Source organism: Coccinella septempunctata, chromosome 1 (assembly GCF_907165205.1).
Source record: "Coccinella septempunctata chromosome 1, icCocSept1.1, whole genome shotgun sequence".
NCBI classification, from domain to species: domain Eukaryota; kingdom Metazoa; phylum Arthropoda; class Insecta; order Coleoptera; family Coccinellidae; genus Coccinella; species Coccinella septempunctata.
The window spans coordinates 61,714,009-61,737,828 of record NC_058189.1 but is presented as its reverse complement, the minus strand read 5'-3'; the positions used below and the strand labels follow the sequence as shown (position 1 = coordinate 61,737,828).

The 23,820-nt window shown below is 32.4% G+C and overlaps 2 protein-coding genes across 7 annotated transcripts in view; one reads left to right on the top strand and one right to left on the bottom strand.

The window, feature by feature from the left end:
* Positions 1-23,820, top strand: part of LOC123309063 (protein tramtrack, alpha isoform) — a 592,303-nt gene that overhangs the window by 339,348 nt on the left and 229,135 nt on the right. The gene's annotated exons all lie outside the window — the stretch shown is intronic.
* LOC123309087 (longitudinals lacking protein, isoforms A/B/D/L) overlaps positions 1-23,820 on the bottom strand; it is a 286,345-nt gene that overhangs the window by 89,973 nt on the left and 172,552 nt on the right. The window contains exon 5 of one of the 6 annotated variants that reach the window (XM_044892050.1): positions 272-643. The exons of the other annotated variants lie outside the window; for them this stretch is intronic. Coding sequence (XP_044747985.1) covers positions 306-643 — 338 coding nt within the window. The 3' untranslated portion in view covers positions 272-305. Of the gene's footprint in view, positions 1-271; positions 644-23,820 lie in introns of those variants that run through there. 6 annotated transcript variants of the gene reach the window in all.

Sequence of the window (23,820 nt, the reverse complement as noted above, 5' to 3'; positions counted from 1 at the left end):
TCATATTATTATTTTAATCTTTGCCTTTATAAGGTATATGTTTGAGATTATATTTACAATATATTACTATTAGTAACTTTCACAGTTCAGTCTATGATTGAGTACGTATATAGTATATTGTTTTCTATATTTCTGTTTTTTTCCAATGTGAACACCAAAAACTTCCTGAAATAACCATTGTACATGAAAAAATTCAAATCCATACAATGTTTCTTTTGTTTCATCCACAGTGTTAAATCTGGCTCTCAACTACAAATTTCTTTTTTTCATAATAATTCTCCAGCATTTTCCTCAGGAAATGCTATTCATTTCAAGTACTTAAGTCCACTCAATCTACTCAGCAGAGAGGTCATTTCCCTAGCGTAAATAGTTTCGTAAGACAGCACTTGCTGTCCTCCCCAGTTGTTGAATAGCAAGGGGTTCTTTCCAAAAAAACCACCTAGTGCCGGAAGATCACTGACGGCCGGAGCATTCTTAGCACAAACTTTGAGGGAATGCACTTGCAGGCCGTATTTAGACGTGAATTTTTTGTCGCATTTTTCGCAACGATACTGCGGTTCCATACCGCATTTTTTTCTGTGGAACTTCATGTTGGCTTTGTACTTGTAAGTGCGATGGCAATAGTCGCATTTGTAAGGGTAATCTGAAATGAAAAATGAAGTTAGTAGGGATTCAGGGGTCGGGAATGAGATACATTCTTACTTCATTCAGCGAATATGTGTTTTGTATGTGTCTTCTTTTATTGAACGTACAGTACAGGTTTCTTCGTTGAATATTTCTCAGACGGGCTCTAATAATTCAAGTCATTTTCAGATACCCAACACTTACAAAAAAATCACACCCAAAATAATATTTTCCGAGCATTATTCGAAATAATGACTAAATACCAGTTGTCAAAGTGAAAACTTTGGTTTAACTCTTCAGACAGACAGAAATAAACAGCCAACAACATTCTCACTTCAAATAATACACAAAGTATATTTTGCATCGTTAGATAGCTGATTCGATGACCCTTTGAAGAGGGTACCTACCCATACCTTGGGTAGGTAAAATGTAAATGGTTTATGAGTATTGAGATTCTTATAAAAAAAGGTGCAACCTTAATTGAACGTTTCTGCTGAAGAGAATACCTAAATAAACCTTATATGTATCTGAAATAAAATCTTTGAGAGTTATCAAGGAAAAACTTGAATTAAGAGAAGACAGAAATCTCGATTTGTCCAACCTGGATGATCTTCTCATAAACGCCCTGTACAGGGTTGGCAAAATTGGTGATACCTGAACTACAACTTTTTGACCTAACGATATAGGGGAAAATGAATGTACCATTCATGTCGTCTCTTTTCGAGAAACTAATAATGCCATCCACTGCATTCCTCTATCCTCTTCTGTTTTCGAGTTATAGGCCAAAATTTAAATTTGGACGATTTCAACTTTGGTCATTATCTCCGTTTCTGTTTGTGCTAAGATGTTGAAATGTAAATATTATGCACACTTTTTTGGTAACAATCCAGTGGCGTACTATAATTTTTTCCTATAGGTTTATTTGCTGAGCTATAACATAAAGTTGTGTTTTTTCTTATGAAAACAGTAGTTTGAAATGACTTAGAAAGAATCGCCATTATTTTACCGTTTCAGAAATATATCATACATCGCCCTCAGTTTGTCTGAGTCATTTCAAACTACTGTTTTTATATGAAAAAACACATCTTTATGTTATAGCTCAGTAGATATAACTGTTGGAAAAAATCATAGTACACCACTGGATTGCTACCAAAAAAGTATATGCATAATATTTTCATTTCAACATCCTAGCACAAATAGAAACGGAGATAATGACCAAAGTTGAAATCGTCCAAATTTGAATTTTGTCCTATAACTCGAAAACAAAAGAAGATAGAGGAATGCAGTTGATGGCATTATTAGTTTCTCGAAAAAAGACGACATGAATAGCACATTCATTTTCCTCTATCTCGTTGGATCAAAAAGTTGTAGTTCAGGTATCACCAATTTTTCAAACAATTAATGTCAAACAAAAGATACAATTAGAAGATTTTCGAAAATTGATTTTCGGCTGATGAAGGAGTCTGATATAGACTCCGAAACGTTACAATATAAATTTATAATTTCAAAGTTCTTTATTTTCAGTTCTTTTTCAGGCAACAATTTTTTCTAGTTGATTTGCTCCTGACAAATTGGTGCAAGAATTTACGCAGGACCAAATATATCATTTCATTTTTTCAATTGATTTTGTTTCAGAGATTGGAAGTGAAAACCCTAAAAATTTTAGGAAATGTGATCAGTTATCCATAAAGTGTAATGGTGCTTACACATTCCGAAAAAAAATTCAAATTTAATAAAGAACAGTGAAATCGATTGATCGTGTTTTTTTAATTAAAACTCCAGCATTTATTGCAGCTGAATATTTTTTGCCGCTCATTTATTGAGCCCAGCTGAATATTTTTTGCCGCTATCTCTGAAGTGAAGAGTGGATGAGGACTAATGAATTGAACAATATTTTTCGAGGTAACTTTATATTGACAGAGGTGCAATAACAGGTACAACCCCAACAAAAAACATATTTTAACAGTAAAAAAAACACGTATTCTAGATTCCACATATTACCGTCGACTTAAAAAAACAAAACAACAATAAAATTGGAAAAACTCATTTTTTTGTTGATGCTTCCATTCTTGCCAAATGTCTACGCATATGCGTCCTCATGGAGGAGTTGTGCTTCGCTTTATAATCACAATAATGGCACTCAAATTGGGGTGCTTTGAAGCATTCATATCTCACGTGTCTCTGTAAAGATATTTTGTACTTGTAGGATTTGCCACAAGATTCGCACATCCATGCTTTCATTCCTGAAATAGCCAAAATTAGCCAATGAAAACTGCAAGAGATTTGACCCAAGGAAAACTCTTGATTTGAATAAATTTTTTTTCTTATCGGATCAACGAACATTCATGGCATTTCCATTGCATGAAATATTGGATCTGAACGACAGTGAAACATACGTTCAAATATGCCTGGAGATCAAATACCGACTTTTCGCGAGAAATTCATGAACATCGATCTCCACATGAAAAAAATTAGACAGAAACGAATCATAACCACAAGTCGAGGCAGTCATTTTTTGCGGCAATGATGATTACCCACCTTCCAAAAATAAGCTTAATCAAATGAAATGCTTCAAACCTGTTCATAACGAACAATTAATGAGAGCAAGTTAGGCTGTTCCTGATAGAGAAATCATTTCATGAAAGAATAACGTTTACTTTTAATCGTATTGAAATATCTTTTCTATTTTTAATCAACAATTTGCTAACATAGGTACTGTTCAACAGTACAACAAGTAATGTAACAAAAATGCGGCATTCATAATGATTATTGATTTTATAAACAACAATAATAAAATGTAAATAGTTCTATAAAAGCTGTAAAAAATAGAAGTTTCGTATTGCTACAAAAAATGAAATAATAATTTCATAATAATAACATGATGATGAATAAAAAACCTCTAACTGAAGGTTCGAGAACTTTTATAAGTCCCCTGAAAAAAGCTGAACAAAGAAAAATATATTTATTCAGGTCTAGACAAGATGTGATTGATGAATTACAATGGGCTACCGATACTCAGTAGAATAAAACATCTCGTGATTTACAAGAACGCCATGAACTTGGCTTAAATGGCTCCTTATGTTTCCTTTACGCTTGGTCTTTAATTTACAGTTGGGAAGTTTGCAAACTAAATTTGGTTTTCCACAATCCAAACGCACGTGCGTATTGAAAGAGTTCCTCTTAAAGTAAACCTTTTTACAATTCGGACATTCCAGGCCACGTGATGCTGAAATAAGACCACAGTTAACATCTGAACTGGGGTTGTAACACGAAAAAAAATCAACAGTGTTGAGTTCTTGATTCTCTTGTAGATCGTCACATACCTCTTGCATCGGTTAAGTATTTCCGGTAGTACCTCCTATATTTGCAGGCTACTTAATATTAAGTACCCAGAACTGATCTACCTTCAACCATCCTCCAATAAAATTTCCACAACTTCAAAATTCCAATCTTCAAATGGCCAACACATATCACATAAAATTAATAAGTATTAAGCCATTTGAGAAAAATAATATTTGGGATATTTCTCTGATAATGAAATAGAAATTCGTGTTTATAGGGATACGATAATCTATTGTCCTTTATTTACTTCAAGCCACAACTATGACAAGATTACTTTACATGACTCAAAACAAATTACCAAAAGGAATGGAATAAAAACTCAGTTTTGTTTTCATTCATTCAGTTTGCTTCGATTATATCACCACCAATATTTCAGCAGTTCTGCTCATTATTATAATAAATTCATATCATCATCCATGCACTGATACCGTTATCAAATACGATAGACAAATCAAATTCCAGGTAAACATGAATTCAATGAGACTGATATGCACATTGTAAATGGGCACTACTGCGCAAATGCTGTTTAAGGTGGTGTTTCTGACGGAACTTTTTGTTGCATGGGTCGCAGCTAAATTTAGGTTCTACAAGACATTCCAGTCTGATATGTCTCGCTAAATTAGCTTTTCGCGTATATCCCCTGCTACAGTTGGTGCATGTATAATAACCTGCAATGAAGAAAACAGTCATAAACATTCAGAATATAATATCGAAAAAGATGTATGAAATTTTATTCAGTTTCACAATGACCTGCGAGTTTTTAACAAGAATCGACTAGATCCAAAACAAAACAATTATGAATTGAACTGAAAAACATTGAAAAACAAATAAAAAAACTTACCAATGAATTAAAACATAAAACAAAATTCTAATTCTCATACACAGACAAAAACACAGGACACAAACGAGAAAACATTTCCCTATAAAATTTTCAGAAAATTTGATGCAACAAATTAAAAAATAAAAAATTTCAAATCATTTAGACGACTTACTGGAAATATGAATGTATATTTAAATGGAAAATAATAATAAAAAAATTTATTCTTCCTTGACTCTCAGAAAGGGATCAAATCTAATACAGTGCGAGTCTCTAACTTGAAATAAATTCAGTAAATAAATATGCACGAAAATTAAGGATTGCTATTTGAAAAACTATCCATGACGTTATATCTCAAATTTGGGATACGCTGTAGGCTGTAGAACATTTTCTATCATCAAGAAAAGGCAATTTAAAATACAAATGGAGCATATTTTCAACAAATAAATTGTAAGTGATTTAATGAAATGAGTTAAAGACTCGCGCTGTTACATGGATGCTGGGATTAAGAAAAGGGATGTTAAAATTCTATACCTTTGGTATTAACATGCTGAATTAGGTATTCATCATATAACATTTGAAATATATCATTATTTGGGATGGTTCTTCACGATGTTTACTCGGTATATGGAAAATATTCGATGGCTCTATCACTTGAACAAATGTTTTTGAAAATTAAACGGTTTCATTGAAAAATCCTTTTCTTTGAAAATGGCGGATTTAAGTATAGGGAAATATTCTATATATCTATCTGGGCATCTTATTCCATTTTTCGCAAGAAATATCAATTCATGTAAACATTGGAGTTATCCAATCAAACTGCGCATGTATTTCATAATTATTTATTGACGGAATTCAGAAATAGCTACATGGTATGGACAATAATAACACTACATTTAAAACGATGACGGATATTAAACTACAATTAAAAAATGTTTTTCTTATGTTCACACACTTTTCAGAGCATGCAGAGATGAAAATTTTCATCCAGATAAATAAGAATGAAAAGGAAATGTTTACAACTTAAAGGTGTGCACTGCTTCAAGAAGAATTCCTTTCTATTTATTCATTCATGTGACTTTCCCTAGCCTGTCTTGTTCAGTATGGTAAATGACTTATTAAGTACCTATTCGTTTATCTAGTTTTTCATTACTGTCTAACTTTATATTATTCCGATAACTGAAGTTATCGGAAAGGAAGGAAAAGGTATCAGCAGACAGCATTGTTTTCATTCGCGTTTTTTCCACATTGTATAATAATATTTCAATGAAAAAAAAACACTGATATGTACAATACAAAATACCTTGCAACTTATAAACTTATTTTGGAGAAATAAGTTCATATATACGGTGACTCACTGTGATGGACTATTAGACGTTTAGAGAGAAGTTATCACAATTTTGTGTAGATACATTTGGACATACGAACATGACAATGAACTTTATTCATACAATCGAAATTACCATCCAAGTAGCTAACTAACGATGCAAATATACGGGGTTTGTCTTTGACTTGTACAAATATTTCAACAGCAGATTTTTGAGGTCAAAAGAAATACTTTACCATTTCTTATGATTCGGCCCTGATAAAGAGATAAAGGTTTTCATAATGAGCAGTGCCACGTGCCACCCCTGACAAAAGAAATAACCTTCAGAATAACTAGCTTAATCTGAGACACTACAAATCTGTGGATCTTTCAAACAGAGTTGTATTCAGCCACAATACCCAATCTTTCAAATTTCACAGATACTCGAAAACGGCGCATTATACGAGAAAATATGAGGAATGCTTTCATTTTGCAAAACGTTCAAATATTCATTAGGTAGCATCCAACTTAGTTTAAAACGTTGGGTTCTTTGAATTTGTGGTATTTTTATGCTACGTAATGGTTATAATGAGAAAACCGGAAGACGTGAGTGACATATTGTGTTCGAAAAAAAAATCATCAAATAAATGAAAAACTATATTCCGAAATTCATTTCATTCGATAAAACCGTTTGTGAGATATTACTGAAAATCACATTTTTTTATGGATTTTCAACATCCTGTATCTTTTAAACCGAGCTGATTCGAAAAAAATGGTAAAGGAAAAAAATGTTCCTTTTGACCTAAAGAATCTACTTTTAAAATACTTGTAGAAGTCAAAGACTGACCCTGTATACTGGGTGTGCCCTTCGAAGTAAGAATGTTGTAGGCTGTTTGCGGTATAACCGGGAGTTGCAGAGGAGGAAGTTCATTGTCGAAAACCCCAATAAGCAAATTTTCAGCACGAAGAAGTTTTCTATAAACGTCTAATATGCTATCGCGTGAATCGCCCTGTATAATAGTTGTGTAAGAACTCTCAATGCGAAGGGATGAGATGATCCCATTTTTACCTAATATATGTAATACTTACTCCATTGTAGATAGCGAAAGATAACATTCAAATACAATGTTTGGCGTATTTTTTTATTAACAGCCATTTATCTTCCCTTACATGTCCAAGTAAATTTAGGTCCATCACTGCTTCGCCAGCAGCCAGTAGAAAAATTATCAATATGTGCGCAGGAAAATTGAATAGGAAGAGAGAGAGACTAGAAAATGTTTTTCCCATCAAATAGGGAATACTGCATACTTGCTAAATTCCTAAAACTACCGATATAAAACGAAGTAGAAGAATTAACTCAATTACGTTTGGTACACCAAAATATTTTTCAGTGTTGTGAATATGACAGCCCGGAAATTAATCGGACATATCGAAGAAATTACTCGAAATCGATGAAATTTCAGCCAGTAAGTTTTCATGTCAGAATTTTGTGTATATTCCTCAGATGTTTCTGCAGAATGTCTTTCTGTTTACATTTCCTGGGACAGAGTGGGCATTGGAATGTGGCCTGTGCGCCACATTCGAATTTTATATGACAGATTGCATGCTGTTTCGTGCCATACTGTTTGCCACATCTCAGACAGTGGAACAACGAGTCATTAAACCACAATAGGCTGATATCTGAAAAAAAACCATATTAGGAACATTTTGGAGGAAACTTTACGAGGAGAGATAATCATCAACACTCACAACATTCAGAAGGGGGACTATATAAGGGGGAATAATAAAACAAATCAGATATAAAAATTTATAATTTTCAGTTGATATTCACAAAAAAAATTTTTTTTCTAATTGTTTCTTCGTCAGGACGGCATTATTTTTATACCAACTGCTCTTTGTAGAAATTCTTTCAATGAAATTTTCATTGTATTTGATTTTAAATTTTCATGTAATCTTCGAATGGAACGTTGTGTTGCATTACGTAGTGATTGACCAAGTGATGTTTTCTCCTTCCCTTGTACGGACATAATTTACACAGAAACTGGGGTGTCTGACCACACTCAAATCTTGTATGATTGTAGAGAGAGGCGGAATGTTTGTAGGCTTTTTGGCAAACTGCGCATCGAAATGGTTTCCCTGAAACATACACAGGTACTTTAATGAAATAAAAAAAACATTTTCTCTATATACGGATGAAAAACTACAGTTTTCGAGATATATTCAACAATTGAAATACAAATATATTAGAAAGAGCTAATTGTTAGTTCCAGACTAATGTATATATCACTGACACATGAAATATACGCACACACTGTAATAAACCCACGAAAATATTAGGATATAAGTGAAGAATTTCTGTTGCAAAAATAAACGGAATTTTTGTTATAATGACCAACCATTTTTCCAGCTAACATTTGGGTAACTTCATGATCATGACAAGTAATAAGGCTGAGTTATTGAATGGTTTATTGGAATTAATTATTTTCATATGTGGTATTTCATTGATTCGAAATATTAGTTGAATGTTTTTGGAGTGTTATCAAAACATGAGTTTTTCGTAGGATATTCTTGATGAATTATATAAAATTAAAGTCAAAATTACAATACCAATCAATTTTTGGCACAACACATTAGGGTTGCCATTTAATAAACTCAATCTACCCTTCATCCTCAAAGAGGTTGCATGACACACTCCTCAATTATACAGGGTAAGTCTTTGACTCGTTCACTTTTTTCTATACCATTTTTTTCGATTCGGCCTTGAAAAAAAATGGCCATTTTGAGTTTTCATAATGAGCTGGGGAATAACAAAGTTACCTTCAGAATAACTAGCTAAATCTGTGACACTACACATCTGTGAATCCTTCAAGATAGTTGCATTCGGTCAAAGTAAAAAATTTTTCGAATTCGATTTTTATTTTTGAATATCAAATTACACGAAAACGGCGCATTATACGAGAAAATATGAAAAATACTTTTATTTTACCAAACGTTATAATATTCATCACATAGTGTCCAACTTAACTAAGTTGGAACCCAACTCTTGAAACTTCAAGAGTTGGGTTCTTTGAATTTTTGGTATTTTTATGGTACGTAATGGTCATAATGAGAAAACTAGAAAACGTGGGTGATATCTTGTATTCGAAAAAAATTCATCAAATAATTGAAAAACTATCTTGCGAAATTCATTTCATTCGATAAAACTGCCTGTGAGATAGAACTAAAAATAACATGTTTTTATGGTTTTTTAACAGCCTGTATCTCTCAAACCGTACCGATTTGGAAAAAATGGAAAAAGAAAAAAGTGTATCTTTTTGACCACAAAAATTCACTGTTAAAATGTTTGTTGCAGTCAAATACTCACCCTGTATATGAAGGGTTGCGTTATTTAAAATAAAAATTAACTTGTTCGGTAATTTTTTTAGAAAACTGTAAATACCGAGGATATGAATTCTTGAAGTAGCTTTGACACACACAGTATTTTATCGACTTCAATAAACATTTATTTATCGATATCCAGGAGTTCCTATTCTATTGTAGAAAGACCAAAGTCTAAACAGCATAACAGAACGAAAAAACTTGGGGAAATCTCAGGGTATCTCCATCTCATCGACAAAAATGTAAGGTAGCTTCAAACTGAGCTTTGACGTGCATGAAACCCAACAAAGTGTTCAACAAATCTAACATAATCTACGACAGAATAAAATGGAAAGGTTTCAAGTTGGGATCGTTCGAAAACATCAAATGTTCGGATATCTGGGAAACTTTTCGTGTCAACAAATATTTATTACTACAACTACTCGTATATACGCATCACTTTTATTATTCAGTACGCGATTCTTTCATATTTGCAGATGGGGGTAGTTTTCATGCTTGAGCCTCATGTGCACTTTGAGGTGATGCTTCCGTTTTCCTTTATAAGGGCAGATGGGACATCCGTAAGCTGCAGTAATTCCACATTCATATTTCAGATGGCTCGACAAGTTTCTTCGATATTTGTACTCTCTATTGCAGTTTTTACAACGATATTGCAGGCCTGAAACACGAAACTTTCAGTGGAGGATAAATACATGAAAGAATGGGCAAAAGTAACGCCAATTTTTGCCATATTGTATCCGAACCGAATCGAAATTATTAAAAAGATCGTCAGTCCTCCAATCAACTGATTTTGGAGGTTTAAGATTGAATACAATATAGAAAATAAAATTATGAATAGAATACACCTTGTTGTGCCTCAGCAAATAATCACTCCAAATAAAGTGATAACATTTTTGAGGAAGGGAGGAAAACCAATAATCAATGAATACTTGTTTCATGGAATGTTGTATTGTTGGATACTCACCTGGGAAATTTCGATCAATCAACGTTTAGCTATATTACTAGCTGACCCGGCAAACGTTGTTTTGCCATATAAAGAATTTCCATGTTGTATCATAAAAAAATAGAAATTAAAAATTTTGTCTAAAAAATAAAAAAAAAATTTAGGGGTGGACTACCCCTAACATTTAGGGGGATGAAAAATAGATGTTGGCCGATTCTCATAGATAGCTGACCCGGCAAACGTTGTTTTGCCATATAAATAATTTCCTAATGATTAAATTACTAAAATGGCTATTAAAAATAAAGGTTGATCGTAGAAGGGTGAAAATTGAGGATTGTATGTATTTTTGTATGTTGTATCATAAAAAAATAGAAATTAAAATTTTGTCTAAAAAATACAAAAAAAAATTTTGGGGTGGACTACCCCTAACATTTAGGGGGATGAAAAATAGATGTTGGCCGATTCTCATAGATAGCTGACCCGGCAAACGTTGTTTTGCCATATAAATAATTTCCTAATGATTAAATTACTAAAATGGCTATTAAAAAATAAGGGTTGATCGTAGAAGGGTGAAAATTGAGGATTGTATGTATTTTTATATGTTGTATCATAAAAAAATAGAAATTAAAAATTTTGTCTAAAAAATACAAAAAAAAATTAGGGGTGGACTACCCCTAACATTTAGGGGGATGAAAAATAGATGTTGGCCGATTTTCATAGATACCGGATAAGCACAAAAAATTTCATCAAAATCGGTCAAGCCGTTTCGGAGGAGTATGGTAACGAAAACTATGACACGAGAATTTTATATATTAGATGAACAATTCTTCACCAAATTATTGCACCCTGTTCAATTTATTTCTACATGGTTCACCCTGAGTATTCTTGTATTATTGAAATTCCTATACTTTGAGAAGAAAGATCCAGGCACGATTCAAGGAAAAAAACAGTTTCTGAATTTATGTATTCGTATGGCCCTAAGGTTCTACATATTTAGCACTTGACATAGATGTGGAGTCATTTTGTAAAGTGTTTTCTATTAAACATAAGCCAACTTCATCGACGAATAGTAGTAGCTTGCGGTGAAAAAAAAGAACCAAATGTTCTTGATCGACTAAAACAATGTTCGAAATGTAGTTTATTCGTTATTTATTTATTGTTTTGGTTATTTCTAAGGCCCGGTTGTTCAATTCGTGATTAAAGTTAATCCTGGATTAATTTTGACATTTCCGTTCAAATTTGTCACGTTAATGCAGGATCAACTTTAATCTCGGTTTAAACCTGAATTGAACAACCAAGCCTTAATCATTCAAAATAATTTCACTTCACAATTTTTTCCACAAGACAACGCATGGAAAAGTGTGAGTGTTAACATTTTTGAGGAAGGGAGGAAAACCAATAATCAATGAATACTTGTTTCATGGAATGCTGTATTGTTGGATACTCACCTCTGAAATTTCGATCAATCAATGTTTAGCTATATTATGAACAATTCTTCACCAAATTATTGCACCCTGTTCAATTCATTTCTACATGGTTCACCCTAAGTATTCTTGTATTATTTAAATTCCTATACTTTGAGAAGAAAGATCCAGACACGATTCAAGGAAAAAAACAGTTTCTAAATTTATGTATTCGTATGGCCCTAAGGTTCTACAGATTTAGCACTTGACATAAATGTGAAGTCATTTTGTAAAGTGTTTTCTATTAAACATAAGCCAACTTCAACGACGAATAGTAGTAGCTTGCGGTGAAAAAAAAGAACCAAATGTTCTTGATCGACTGAAACAATGTTCGAAATGTAGTTTATTCGTTATTTATTTATTGTTTTGGTTATTTCTAAGACCCGGTTGTTCAATTCGTGATTAAAGTTAATCCTGGATTAATTTTGACATTTTCGTTCAAATTTCTCACGTTAATCCAGGATCAACTTTAATCTCGGTTTAAACCTGAATTGAACAACCAAGCCTTAATTATTCAAAATAATTTCACTTCACAATTTTTTCCACAAGACAACGCATGGAAAAGTGTGAGTGATAACATTTTTGAGGAAGGGAGGAAAACCAATAATCAATGAATACTTGTTTCATGGAATGTTGTATTGTTGGATACTCACCTCTGAAATTTCGATCAATCAATGTTTAGCTATATTATGAACAATTCTTCACCAAATTATTGCACCCTGTTCAATTTATTTCTACATGATTCACCCTAAGTATTCTTGTATTATTGAAATTCCTATACTTTGAGAAGAAAGATCCAGACACGATTCAAGGAAAAAAACAGTTTCTAAATTTATGTATTCGTATGGCCCTAAGGTTCTACATATTTAGCACTTGACATAGATGTGAAGTCATTTTGTAAAGTGTTTTCTATTAAACATAAGCCAACTTCATCGACGAATAGTAGTAGCTTGTGATGAAACAAAAGAACCAAATGTTCTTGATCGACTAGAACAATGTTCGAAATGTAGTTTATTCCTTATTTATTTATTGTTTTGGTTATTTCTAAGGCCCAGTTGTTCAATTCGTGATTAAAGTTAATCCTGGATTAATTTTGACATTTAAGTTCAAATTTGTCACGTTAATCCAGGATCAACTTAAATCTCGGTTTAAACCTGAATTGAACAACCGAGCCTTAATCATTCAAAATAATTTCAATTCACAATTTTTCTCCACAAGACAACTTATGGAAAAGTCTATGGATAAAATCTCTATAATAGCTGATGAAAGGAAACATTTCAAAAACACTAATATCCGCATATAGGTAAGTATTGACTTTCATAAAGGCTTGGTAAAAAACAGTACATTGTCTCGACTGCTGGCCTTAGCTAGCAATTTACAGGCTGAATATAATAGGGGTTCTGTCGTTTTTTGTACATATATACATTTCTATTTTTATAATAGAAAATTGTTTTATGAAATTCCATCTTAAGAAAATAGGGTAAGTATTTTTCATCTGGTATATTCGGGTTACAGGAATATCCACAGTGTGGTAGAGTGCTCTATTCAAGAATTTTCTTTCTTGGAGTGAATGTTCTGTATATGATCGTTCAAATGATGCTTCCTTTTGAAGCCTTTCGAACATATCCCACAAACAAAATGTCTTGAGTCTCCGCAATCGAACTTCTGATGACTTCTCAAACTTTTCTGAGTCCTATAGTACTTCGCACACCTCTCACAGCGAAAACAAGAAAGATCTGAAAAATTTCAAAAATTACAGTAAGTTAAAATTTTTCTTCAACCTGATATGGTTCAATTCCACAGATTTTTGAGACCGTTCATTCGTAGATGTTTGCCATGAAACGAATGAATACTCTGTCGATTTTGAGGTATCGGAAATTGCACCTCAGGATGAAACATGGTCCTTGATGGTTTGCAGAGCGATCCAAATGTGGTAGAAGGCATTCAGGTTACCAAAAATAAGAATCTAATATCTACATATTACCTACATCAGATGAAACATCAAACTGACCAATACAACTTCAAATTAAAAAAAATTGAATCGAGTGATGATATTGGGTGTAAAAAAACACTGTTGCAGTTAAAATTTTAATCTTTCAAAATGCACCATGCAAGTTCAACATGTGTCGAGTGAGACTGGCTTTTTGGCTATAAAATTTGCAGCAAATTGAACACTGAAACTGTGGATTTGACGCTGTTCCGCAGTTGTATCTCATGTGTCTTCTCAAGTTAGTCTTCGAGATGAATACTCTTTGGCAGTTAGGACAACCATAATCTCCTCCTGTTAAAGACCATTCATTAGTTTGAAAAAGAATCTGCGAAAGAATCGAGAATGCAAGATTCAAATGTTACCCTCAAAACACTATTTAGATTCCAGCAATCGCATAGGTTTCTGTGTGTAGAGTTCAGAGAAAAATTTTCCATTTGAATTCTGAAGAATTTTCTTCTCAAGAATCCTACCACTTGTAGTTGCTTTTGGTGACACGAGCAACATGACTTGATATCATCATAGGGAAAGAGTTGTAATACAAAAAAGATGATTATCGAAGGTTCTACAAAGACTGATAACTTCTTGAATATCCTTAACTTCAATATGAAAAAAGTCTTTAGGTCCCCAAAAGGGCGATACTAACGGGCTTATAAACAGGATTAAACTTCTTCAAACCATTATTGATATTGAGCTACAGTTACCCTTGTAAAAGTCATGATAATATTAATCCCTTCAAACTCATTTTGTTATGTCTTCAACAAATATAAGCAGGTGCACTAACTAAAAATATCTGTACTAGTTGGCTCTCAGCAACCTGTTATTCCACAAACAACCTATCTACACAAAAACTGATCAAAGAATTGTTACCAAAGCAATGGATCGTCAAAACAATCAAGTAAGTATTCCTTCTCTATGTGAAACTCTAACATCTAATGTGAATATATCATCATGAGGTTGATTCATTTTGTAAGAACTAAATGAACCAAACTTCATGACAGAGAAAGAGGGTAAGGATGAGAAAACAGTTTTGAATACATTGTATTTTTATACACAAACAAATAAACGACATTCTTTAAATCTACAATGGTCTACAACAGTGAATAGATACATTACAGAGGTATACTGAACTAGTATAAATAAGTTAAACTTGTCAGCAATACTCAATCGTTCAACCACCACACGAACTTTTGGACATAGAAGATTAATATTTGATTTTGTGAAGAAAGCTAATACAACACCAAATTTTTCTTCAGTTCAATCTTCAACTTTATACATTCAACTTATCTACTATGTATTATTGAAAGAATTAATTCGTTGCTGTGGATCCTCGAACTGACTAATTGAATCAAACCGCATTTATCCAACACTAACTCAATATATTTACAACACGATCAATGATTTTTATCAGCTAATTATATTGAGGATTTTTTTAAACTATTATTGTTATTATCGATAGAATACCTCCTAATATCAGTGCTACGTATGAAATTATGATGTGGATCTATTGCTAAATACCATAACAAAGTATTATAAACTCTACGCTAATTACGAATAAAGCAGTTACTTGGATTAAAGTGATGTGCTATTTGAATCTCAGTAAAAGTACTGAAGATGTTGAGCCCTATCTCGAAATAAAGGAGGCGATATTTCGACTATACAGAGTGAATCTCTGACTGGTACAAATATTTTAACAGCAGGTTCTTGAGGTCCACAGAAACCCTTTTTTCCTTTACTATTTTTGCCGAATCTGCTCGGTTTAAAAGATACAGGCTGTTGAAAAACGTTGTTGTTCTTGGTTCTTTGTCACAATGGTTTTATCGAATGAAATCGATTTCGGAATTGTTGAACAATATCTAATGAATATTTGATCGTTTTGTAAAATAAAAGTAGTCGTCATATTTTTTTGTATAATGAGCCGTTTCCAGTGATTTGATGTTCAATAATTGAAAAGTATGTGTGAAATTTGAAAAATTGGGTACTTTGGCTGAATACAAGTCTCTTTAAGAGAACCACAGATGTGTAGTGTCACAGATTTAGTAAGTTATTCTGAAGGTAATTATGTTTTTCCAGAGGTGGCATTGCTCATAATGAAAAATAAAAATGGCTGTATCTTTTTATCAGGGCCGAATCGGAAAAAATGGTAAAAGAAAAAAGTGTTTATTTGGACCTCAAGGATCTACTGTCGAAATATTTGTACGAATCAAAGACTACCCTGTATACTGCATAATCAGTCGTAAAAAATGATTTTTGATGAACCGAGAAAATATCAGTAATCCCATATGTGAAAACAGAAACCAACAATTTTACTACTTCTTCAACGAAACTGTGAAGTTGGGCTAAAAAATATTTTGTAGCTGCTGGAACCTTTAAAATTAGAGATTATTATCACAGAGATCAGTTTTCCCCCGAGATGACCTTTTTTTGCATTTCGTTTAGATCATCGGTTCCTACATTCAAGCCGATCTGTAAGACACAAAAAAATTAATAAAGAAATGAAGAAAAAACAGAGAGATTCCCGAAAGTTGCTCACAGTATGCTTCACGTATAAAATCACCCTAGAAAACACCTCAAATAAAGAAAAATTAGTAGATAAAAATAAATAAAAATAAAATTGAAGTCTTCAAAGTGATGTGCCCAGATTTAAAAAAAAAATTAAAGCTGACGTCAATGTGCAAAATATATAATTATTCCGGTTCTTGCGTTGGGGGTATATTTTTAATCTTTCTCTCTTTGGCCCTCCTGTTTTGGAACCAAGTTCTGACAGTGTCGAACTGCATGCAGAGAGCGTCTGAAAGCATCTCCAGCTCGGAGGTTGTGGGCCTTTGGTTCTTCTTGAAAGTAACCTCAAGCATAACCTTTGCATACTGTTCTATTGTTGTTCTTCTTCTTCTCGGTTTACCACTTGAACCTGAAATTCGAGCCAGTTAGAAAGTGGTGCCTCATCCATTACTGTCACACTCAGAAATTTCCAAAGAGATTGACCTATATTCATATGTGTACTTACATATTCGACATAAAACTGGAAGATTGGAATTAGGGTGTTTGGGAATTTTTATTGGACTAATTTTCGTAAGATTTATTCAATTCAGAAGAATAATTCGATTCAGGAACAAACATTTCAGATTTTTCCAGTTTTACCTTAACTGATAAAAATTAACCAATGGTCAGAATATTATAACTTCTTTATTTGTCTCCTCTTTTATTTATTCCGAGAAACTCTTGCCAAAATTCATAAAAAAATAGATAAACTGTTATTGGAGTCATTGAAATGTCACACACAAATTATACTTACAATATGGAATTATTGCTAAGACAGATAGTTTTTTTTCGATTTATGGAGGTAGTTTCCATTGGACACAAACTGTAGTACTAAAACCTTGAGCACTGAGGTTTGTAAGACTTCTCGTAGTGGTATATAAGCGGTAGGAATAAAAGAAAAAAAAAGAATATGATAATGTATTACAAAAAAATGACAACATAAAAATAGAGAGATATTTCATATGAACATAAACTAATGAATTAATAAATTCATCATTATCAACTAATACTGTAACTATCGATATCAATAAGAAAACAATCTCGATTTCGTAAAAATAAAAGCAAATAAAAAATGTATAAAACAAGAGTATCGTTCCTCAGGAGTTTCTTCATTATTCAATCTCAAATGATAAAGGTGCCCCAGCGTTGAGCAAATTCTTGTAGTGCTTCGATTTTATGTGCACGCGTAAATAGTCCAACCTTTTACACTTGAAAGCGCAAAATTCGCAGGCGAAAGTGGCCTCTTTTCCGCACTCGTAATCTTTATGTCTCTTCAGATTCCCCTTGTGCTTGTAAACTTTCTCGCACTTTTCGCAGGCGTAAATCCTTGTCCAGGTCACTCCTGCCAGGCTTCCCTTTCCTAGAAATCAATTTTATTTTATTTCAAGGTAATTTGCAAGGGTGCCACCACCATACTTCGTCGAGTTAGTGTCCATTCTAGCTATTAAGACTATGAGATAACTACTATCTAACCCGAAAAAAAAATTAAATATTAGGTATGAACTTTGAAAATCTTCCTCCCCCACCCCCATCGATTTATCACATTATCGGATTCAATTATTGCGAATCTGACAAATCGATAGGGGATAAGATCGAAATCTATTTCAAAATTCACATTCAAAAACTAATCATTCCTATATTTCGAAAAATCAAAAAAATTATAAAATTGGAATCAACAGGAGCTCCTCTCTCTAGAGGTTAATATTGCATATAAAATGCTTGAATCTTCACAGTAATTTTGGTTATGCAGCAAAAATTCGTCCAGGTCCTCGAATACTTTATGGCATTTTTCGCATGGATATCCATGGATATGATCTGAAATGTGTAAAACATCAGTTAAAAGAGTTAAAGTTATCATACTTGTTGTATGACCATTGTTAAGACGAGTTATGAAAGCCAATATCACATTATTCTGGAATAGTCATAAATATCTTTACATTCTCCTTGGAAAAAAAATATATACATCAAGGGAGTGAAATCACACTAATTTATTTTCATTTCGTACAATATTGCAACAAAACAAACCTAAAACCCAAACAAACAGAGTATAAACTATAAGTTAACATTTTCTTTGTAAATAAGCTCAGAGAGTATTTTTGATGTAAGAAAATGTTGCACAGAGTGTCCCAAATTGTAGAAATGACGTCATCGATAATTTTCCTATTGGCCAAACTTAATTTTTTATGATCAAATATCAAATCCTTGTTCCCCGTCGCTAGAAACATATTTAGCGTACATCAACTAATTCGAAAATGAGGAATCTGATTCAACTATATTGATATAAGAATATCAAGAGGTTTATTATTTTTCAACAAAAAAGGTTAAATTCTGCATTCTATCCGATTTTTCAACGAACATTGCTGACAAACTGAAAAATACCTATCCTCGCTAATCTTTGCTCTTCTCACTTTTTTGTTTGACAAAAAAATACCTTTTGATATTCAATTTTTATACTGCCTGAATTATTTTATTAAGTTGAAGCACATCCCTTCATTTTAAAAGTTATTGATGTTTGTTTAACGACAGGGAATAAAAATTTGACATTAGCTACGCAGGTGTAACCCAATATATCTTTTTAGAATAGCCATAAACAAATTAGGTTAGGATTGCTATAAAAAAAATTATCGATGACGTTATATATCGCTGTGTAACATTTTCTCAGATCAAAAATAACGCTAGTTAAAATACTAATACAAAAACACTGTCTGGGCAAATATACTCATCATTCGATAATTGATCAGGCACTTAGGTGAACAAAATTTCAGAGCTTTTTGCAAACATAAGAATTACAGAGAGGCTTCACAAACGAATGCTGTCAAATCTAGGGCAAGATTCGAAATTCCTCTATGATTAACTCAAAGTGCCCAAAAAAGTTCAGAAAATTTGTTTGAGGAATTCGAATTGTTCAAAGTGACACTGTGACCGGAAAACAATGTATCTACAAAACCCTCCAATCTCATCAAAACCACAATCTGATGATATTAAGAAGAGGAAAGAAAAACTATATTTCTTGCCATCAAACTATAATAGGTAAACAACTTCCTGAAAAATCAAAAATAATACCATATTAAGGGTACAAGGAATACACAAAACAATTACTGAAAGTTTGTTAATTATAAAAACCTCATCAACATAAACAAAAATGATATTTAAATGAAGGAAAACCATTTTATTGTAACACTCAAACATATAAACATAAAGTGAGGTTAATATCACGTTATTTCAGAATCGCTGTGTTTTGTTCGATAGTGGAGATCGAGGTACCATTTTCTACCGAATCCCTTGAAACAAGCAGGACATTTATGGATTTTTTTCATTCTACCACAATCTTTCTGCTTATGAGATCTCAGTGATTTCAAGGTGCTATATTTTTTAGAACACTGATCACACCAGAATCCTGAAAAAAAAAGGAATCAGTATTTTTAGGAAAAATTTTGGTTCATTTCTTTCAACAATGAACCGTCAATATCAAAGAAAGCGAATACCAAAATTCATGTTCTGCTGAATCCTAAAAAATTAAAATTTTCACATAGATCATATTCTTATGATAAATGTTTAAGGATAAAGTGCACAATTGTTAAATAGTCTTAGGATAACGAATATCTTGGAGTGAATTTCTCACGTTCCTCTGCAAAAAAAAAAACGACACATACCCGAATAATATAAGGTCACAAAAATTCATGAAAAATACCAGAAAACTCGCGAAAAAATATAAATGATGCAAAAATATTTTGGCGAGTTTTTAGAAACAAGATCATCATCACTTTGTGAGCCGAATTAAATAAAAAATAAGGTAAAAAAATGAAAAATTGTAAAAGGAAAAAACACAATAATAATATCTATTAACAAAAATCAACAAAATTCATAACTTGCCAAAGGCGAACGAATACCACTCAACCGAAATACTTTCTCAGGAATAACAAAATAATATAATTATTCTAAAAACGAAAAAAACCGATCCTTCAAAGTTATGCCAAAAAAATCACTGAACATTTCCATGTATTTTTCGGTAATGAAGGTCCAGATACCACTTTCTACAGAAACCTTTGTTGCATCCAATACAAAGGTGAATCTTTTTCTTCCCACAATCTTGCACTTTATGTGATTTGAGGGAAGCCAAGGTACTGTATTTTCTGGAACATCGATCACATTTGTAACCACCTGAAAAAACATGTATGGTTGAAAATGCGCGGATAAAAACTGATCTTGAAACCACGAAAACTGAGGACAAAACTGGAAAGAGGTTAATTATTGATGTGTGGAACGTTTTTCTCCCAAACTCGTCATTGGACGATGAACATTCACAAACGAAAGGCTTATTCTTGATAAGGAAAGGAATCATTCAATAGCAAACATGGAATATATCAAATAACATTTACGAAAATTGACAAAAAAGGGGAGCATGGAAAGAAGTACCTTGATTCAGAAATATTTAATGCACAGACTGAAAAACTGTACTTTGTAACACATTAACACTATTTACAATATAAATTTGGTACCTTTATATTGTACTAAACAATTTTTTATGAGCAAGAAAAAATTATTTCCTTACTAACATTTCGGTCCTGACTTCTTTAGATTATAATAAGATGAGATTAGTGGACAGTTAAACAGATATTAAAAAAATGCGAAAATCGAAAACGACAACTCAAATAAATAAATTTCTTATTTCAACGAGGAGGAAACACAAATCAAGTGGAAGAAATGCAAATTCTTCCTTCAGTGTTTGAGTTCTATATGTTTCTTCAAATGGGAATGCCTTCTGAATGCAAAGTTGCAATAACAACATTTGAAATTTTTCTCTTTACCACAGTCCAAGCGTTTATGACACCTCAGAGAATTCAAGGTTTTATAACTTTTATCACAAGCTGGGCATTTGAAAGCTGAAAAAAAAGAGTTAAATGATTCAATGTGAATATATGTTGTTGCCAAACAGAAATGAACAATGAAGAAACAATTGTTAACACTGGAATGAGACATCTGTGCATTTATGGAAAAAATTCTGGTTTAATGTTGATAACTGAAAGAAAAAATATTTTAAGCAACAAAATTAACTGCATTCTCAATTTGTCTGTAAAAACCATCGTAAGCCTTAGAATGCTTATTTTCTTCATAGTTTTGGACGAATGATTGCAGGATCTGAAACAAAACTTCATTAGGGAAATCTTGTAAAACTTTGCTGCTTTCACTCACCTCCATTTTATATTCAATCGTTTCAATTCATATATTAGGCATAACAGAAATATACAAAGATTTACTTTCGACTTGTGTGAGAACAAAAAACGCATAAATTATATAAAGCTTTATTCATTTCGAAGTATAAAGAAATACCACTACCTTATGAAGCTATTTATAAAATGACATAGCATAATTATTGTTTAAAAAAATTCTAAAAAATATCTCAAAAATATTTGAAAGGCGCTTGAGGAACTTTTGGATTGAATCACAAATGAGTATTTAAAAATGTGAAATCTCCTTTTCCACTCAAATAATTTCTTAACCTATGTGTATGAAATGCCTAGTCAAAAAATTCTGTGGACACGAAATATAGACTGAATATTTTAAAATGCTAAGAGAGATATGTCTAAAGTTTCCAAAAATGGTAAAATTCACGTAAGGCTTGTTCTTTTAGTGCTATTGAACTAGGCATTCGTTTGCTGAGTATCTCCAGGAATTCATATTCGATTCTGATAAAAATATATCTTATGAGAAAAAAGAGAGCGAAATTCTTAGAAAAACTAGAACTTACGTAACTACAGTATAACTAGGATGGATACATAAACACTTTATATGTCATAAAAAATTCGTAGCCTGCCTACGATACAATAACAAATATAATTAAAATTTCTCTAACAATTACAATTCCTAGTTATCATTTTCGTCTTCATCATTAACATATACATATTTTAACAAGTATTCAACGGGTAACGAGTTTACTGAACGAATATAAATACAGTGGTAAATAGAAGGCACTAGAACAATATATTCCCCTATAAAAATATGGAATTTTTCAGAGAAGGCACTTATATGCGTGAAGGAAATGCATTGTCAACGTATTGCTTCAATAATATTATGGCATTGTAGGAACGATCTGTTTTAATTTTTTTTTGGATGGTTATTCTTCGAGTTTGAGCTCATAATAATGTAGATATAAAAAAGTTGTCGAACAAACATTACATGGAAAATGTTCATACAATTAGCAGTATACATTTAGGAGAGCATGTCAGTAGAAACCTAGTCCAGTATCTGGGGTTAGTCAATTGGAGATATTTCAAGTAGGATTAGAAATTATGTATCTCTAAATTAAACACTGTCTACCTACATCTGTCTCTCTCTCGAATAACCTCCAAGTTAAGATTGACTTTTTCATTCCTTTCTGGAAATTTGAGATGGTGTAACCTTAACAGGAACATTTTTCACAATACTCTACATTTCTCCTATCAATAGTGTTCAAGAACTTTTCGTAATTATGATATCGTCAACTTTTCTTGGCCAAACCAAGACAAAATGGGTGGTAAAAAAAATGTTCCTGAATATAATTCGCTGTGAGAAACAAATAATGGAGATTGTTATGGCATTAGTTAGGAACGTTTGAGAAGGATGGACTGACAATAGTCTAGACACTTTGAGTATTTTTGAGGTAAGAGAGCGATGAAATCTTAAAGCATACATGAGGGATATGTATACAGGATGGTCCAGATCGTAACCAAGAAATTTTAACCACGTATTCTACATCCAAAATAAGCCCTAGTTTGTCATATAAACAAATGTCGAGAAATGTTTCCTCTCCGAGATACGGGGTGTTGAAATTATAAAAAAAAATGTTTTTGATTAATAACTCTCACACTGCTTTAAATATTTTCATGAAATTTGAGAAATAGATTTTGAGCGTCAAGGAGCACTTTTTGCATAATATAATTTCTTTTTAATTCTACCAGTGGCGTCCGTACTGCAGCGAGACTGAATATTTTCAGATAAAAATATGATACGCCACTGGTTTTTCTGACAATAAAAATTACTATTTGAATCCTTATTTAATTTGGAGCAAATTCGGTTTCTTGACTTTTTGCTGTACGAGGCACCGTTTCCGGCTAAAAAAATAAAACACATCCTCATGCATGAAGAAATCGCCAAAATTATATATATCAAAAATTGTCTTATTAGTATCATGTACGTGCCATATCAAATTTTGGCGATTTCTTCATGCATGAGAATGTGATTTATTTTTTTAACCGGAAACGGTGCCTCGTACAGCAAAAAGTCAGGAATCCGAATTTGCTCCAAATTAAATAATGATTTAAGTTGTAATTTTTATTGTCGGAAAAACCAGTGGCGTATCATTTTTTATCTGAAAATATTCAGTCTCACAGCAGTACGGACGCCACTGGTAGGATAAAAAAAAATAATGCAAAAAGTGCT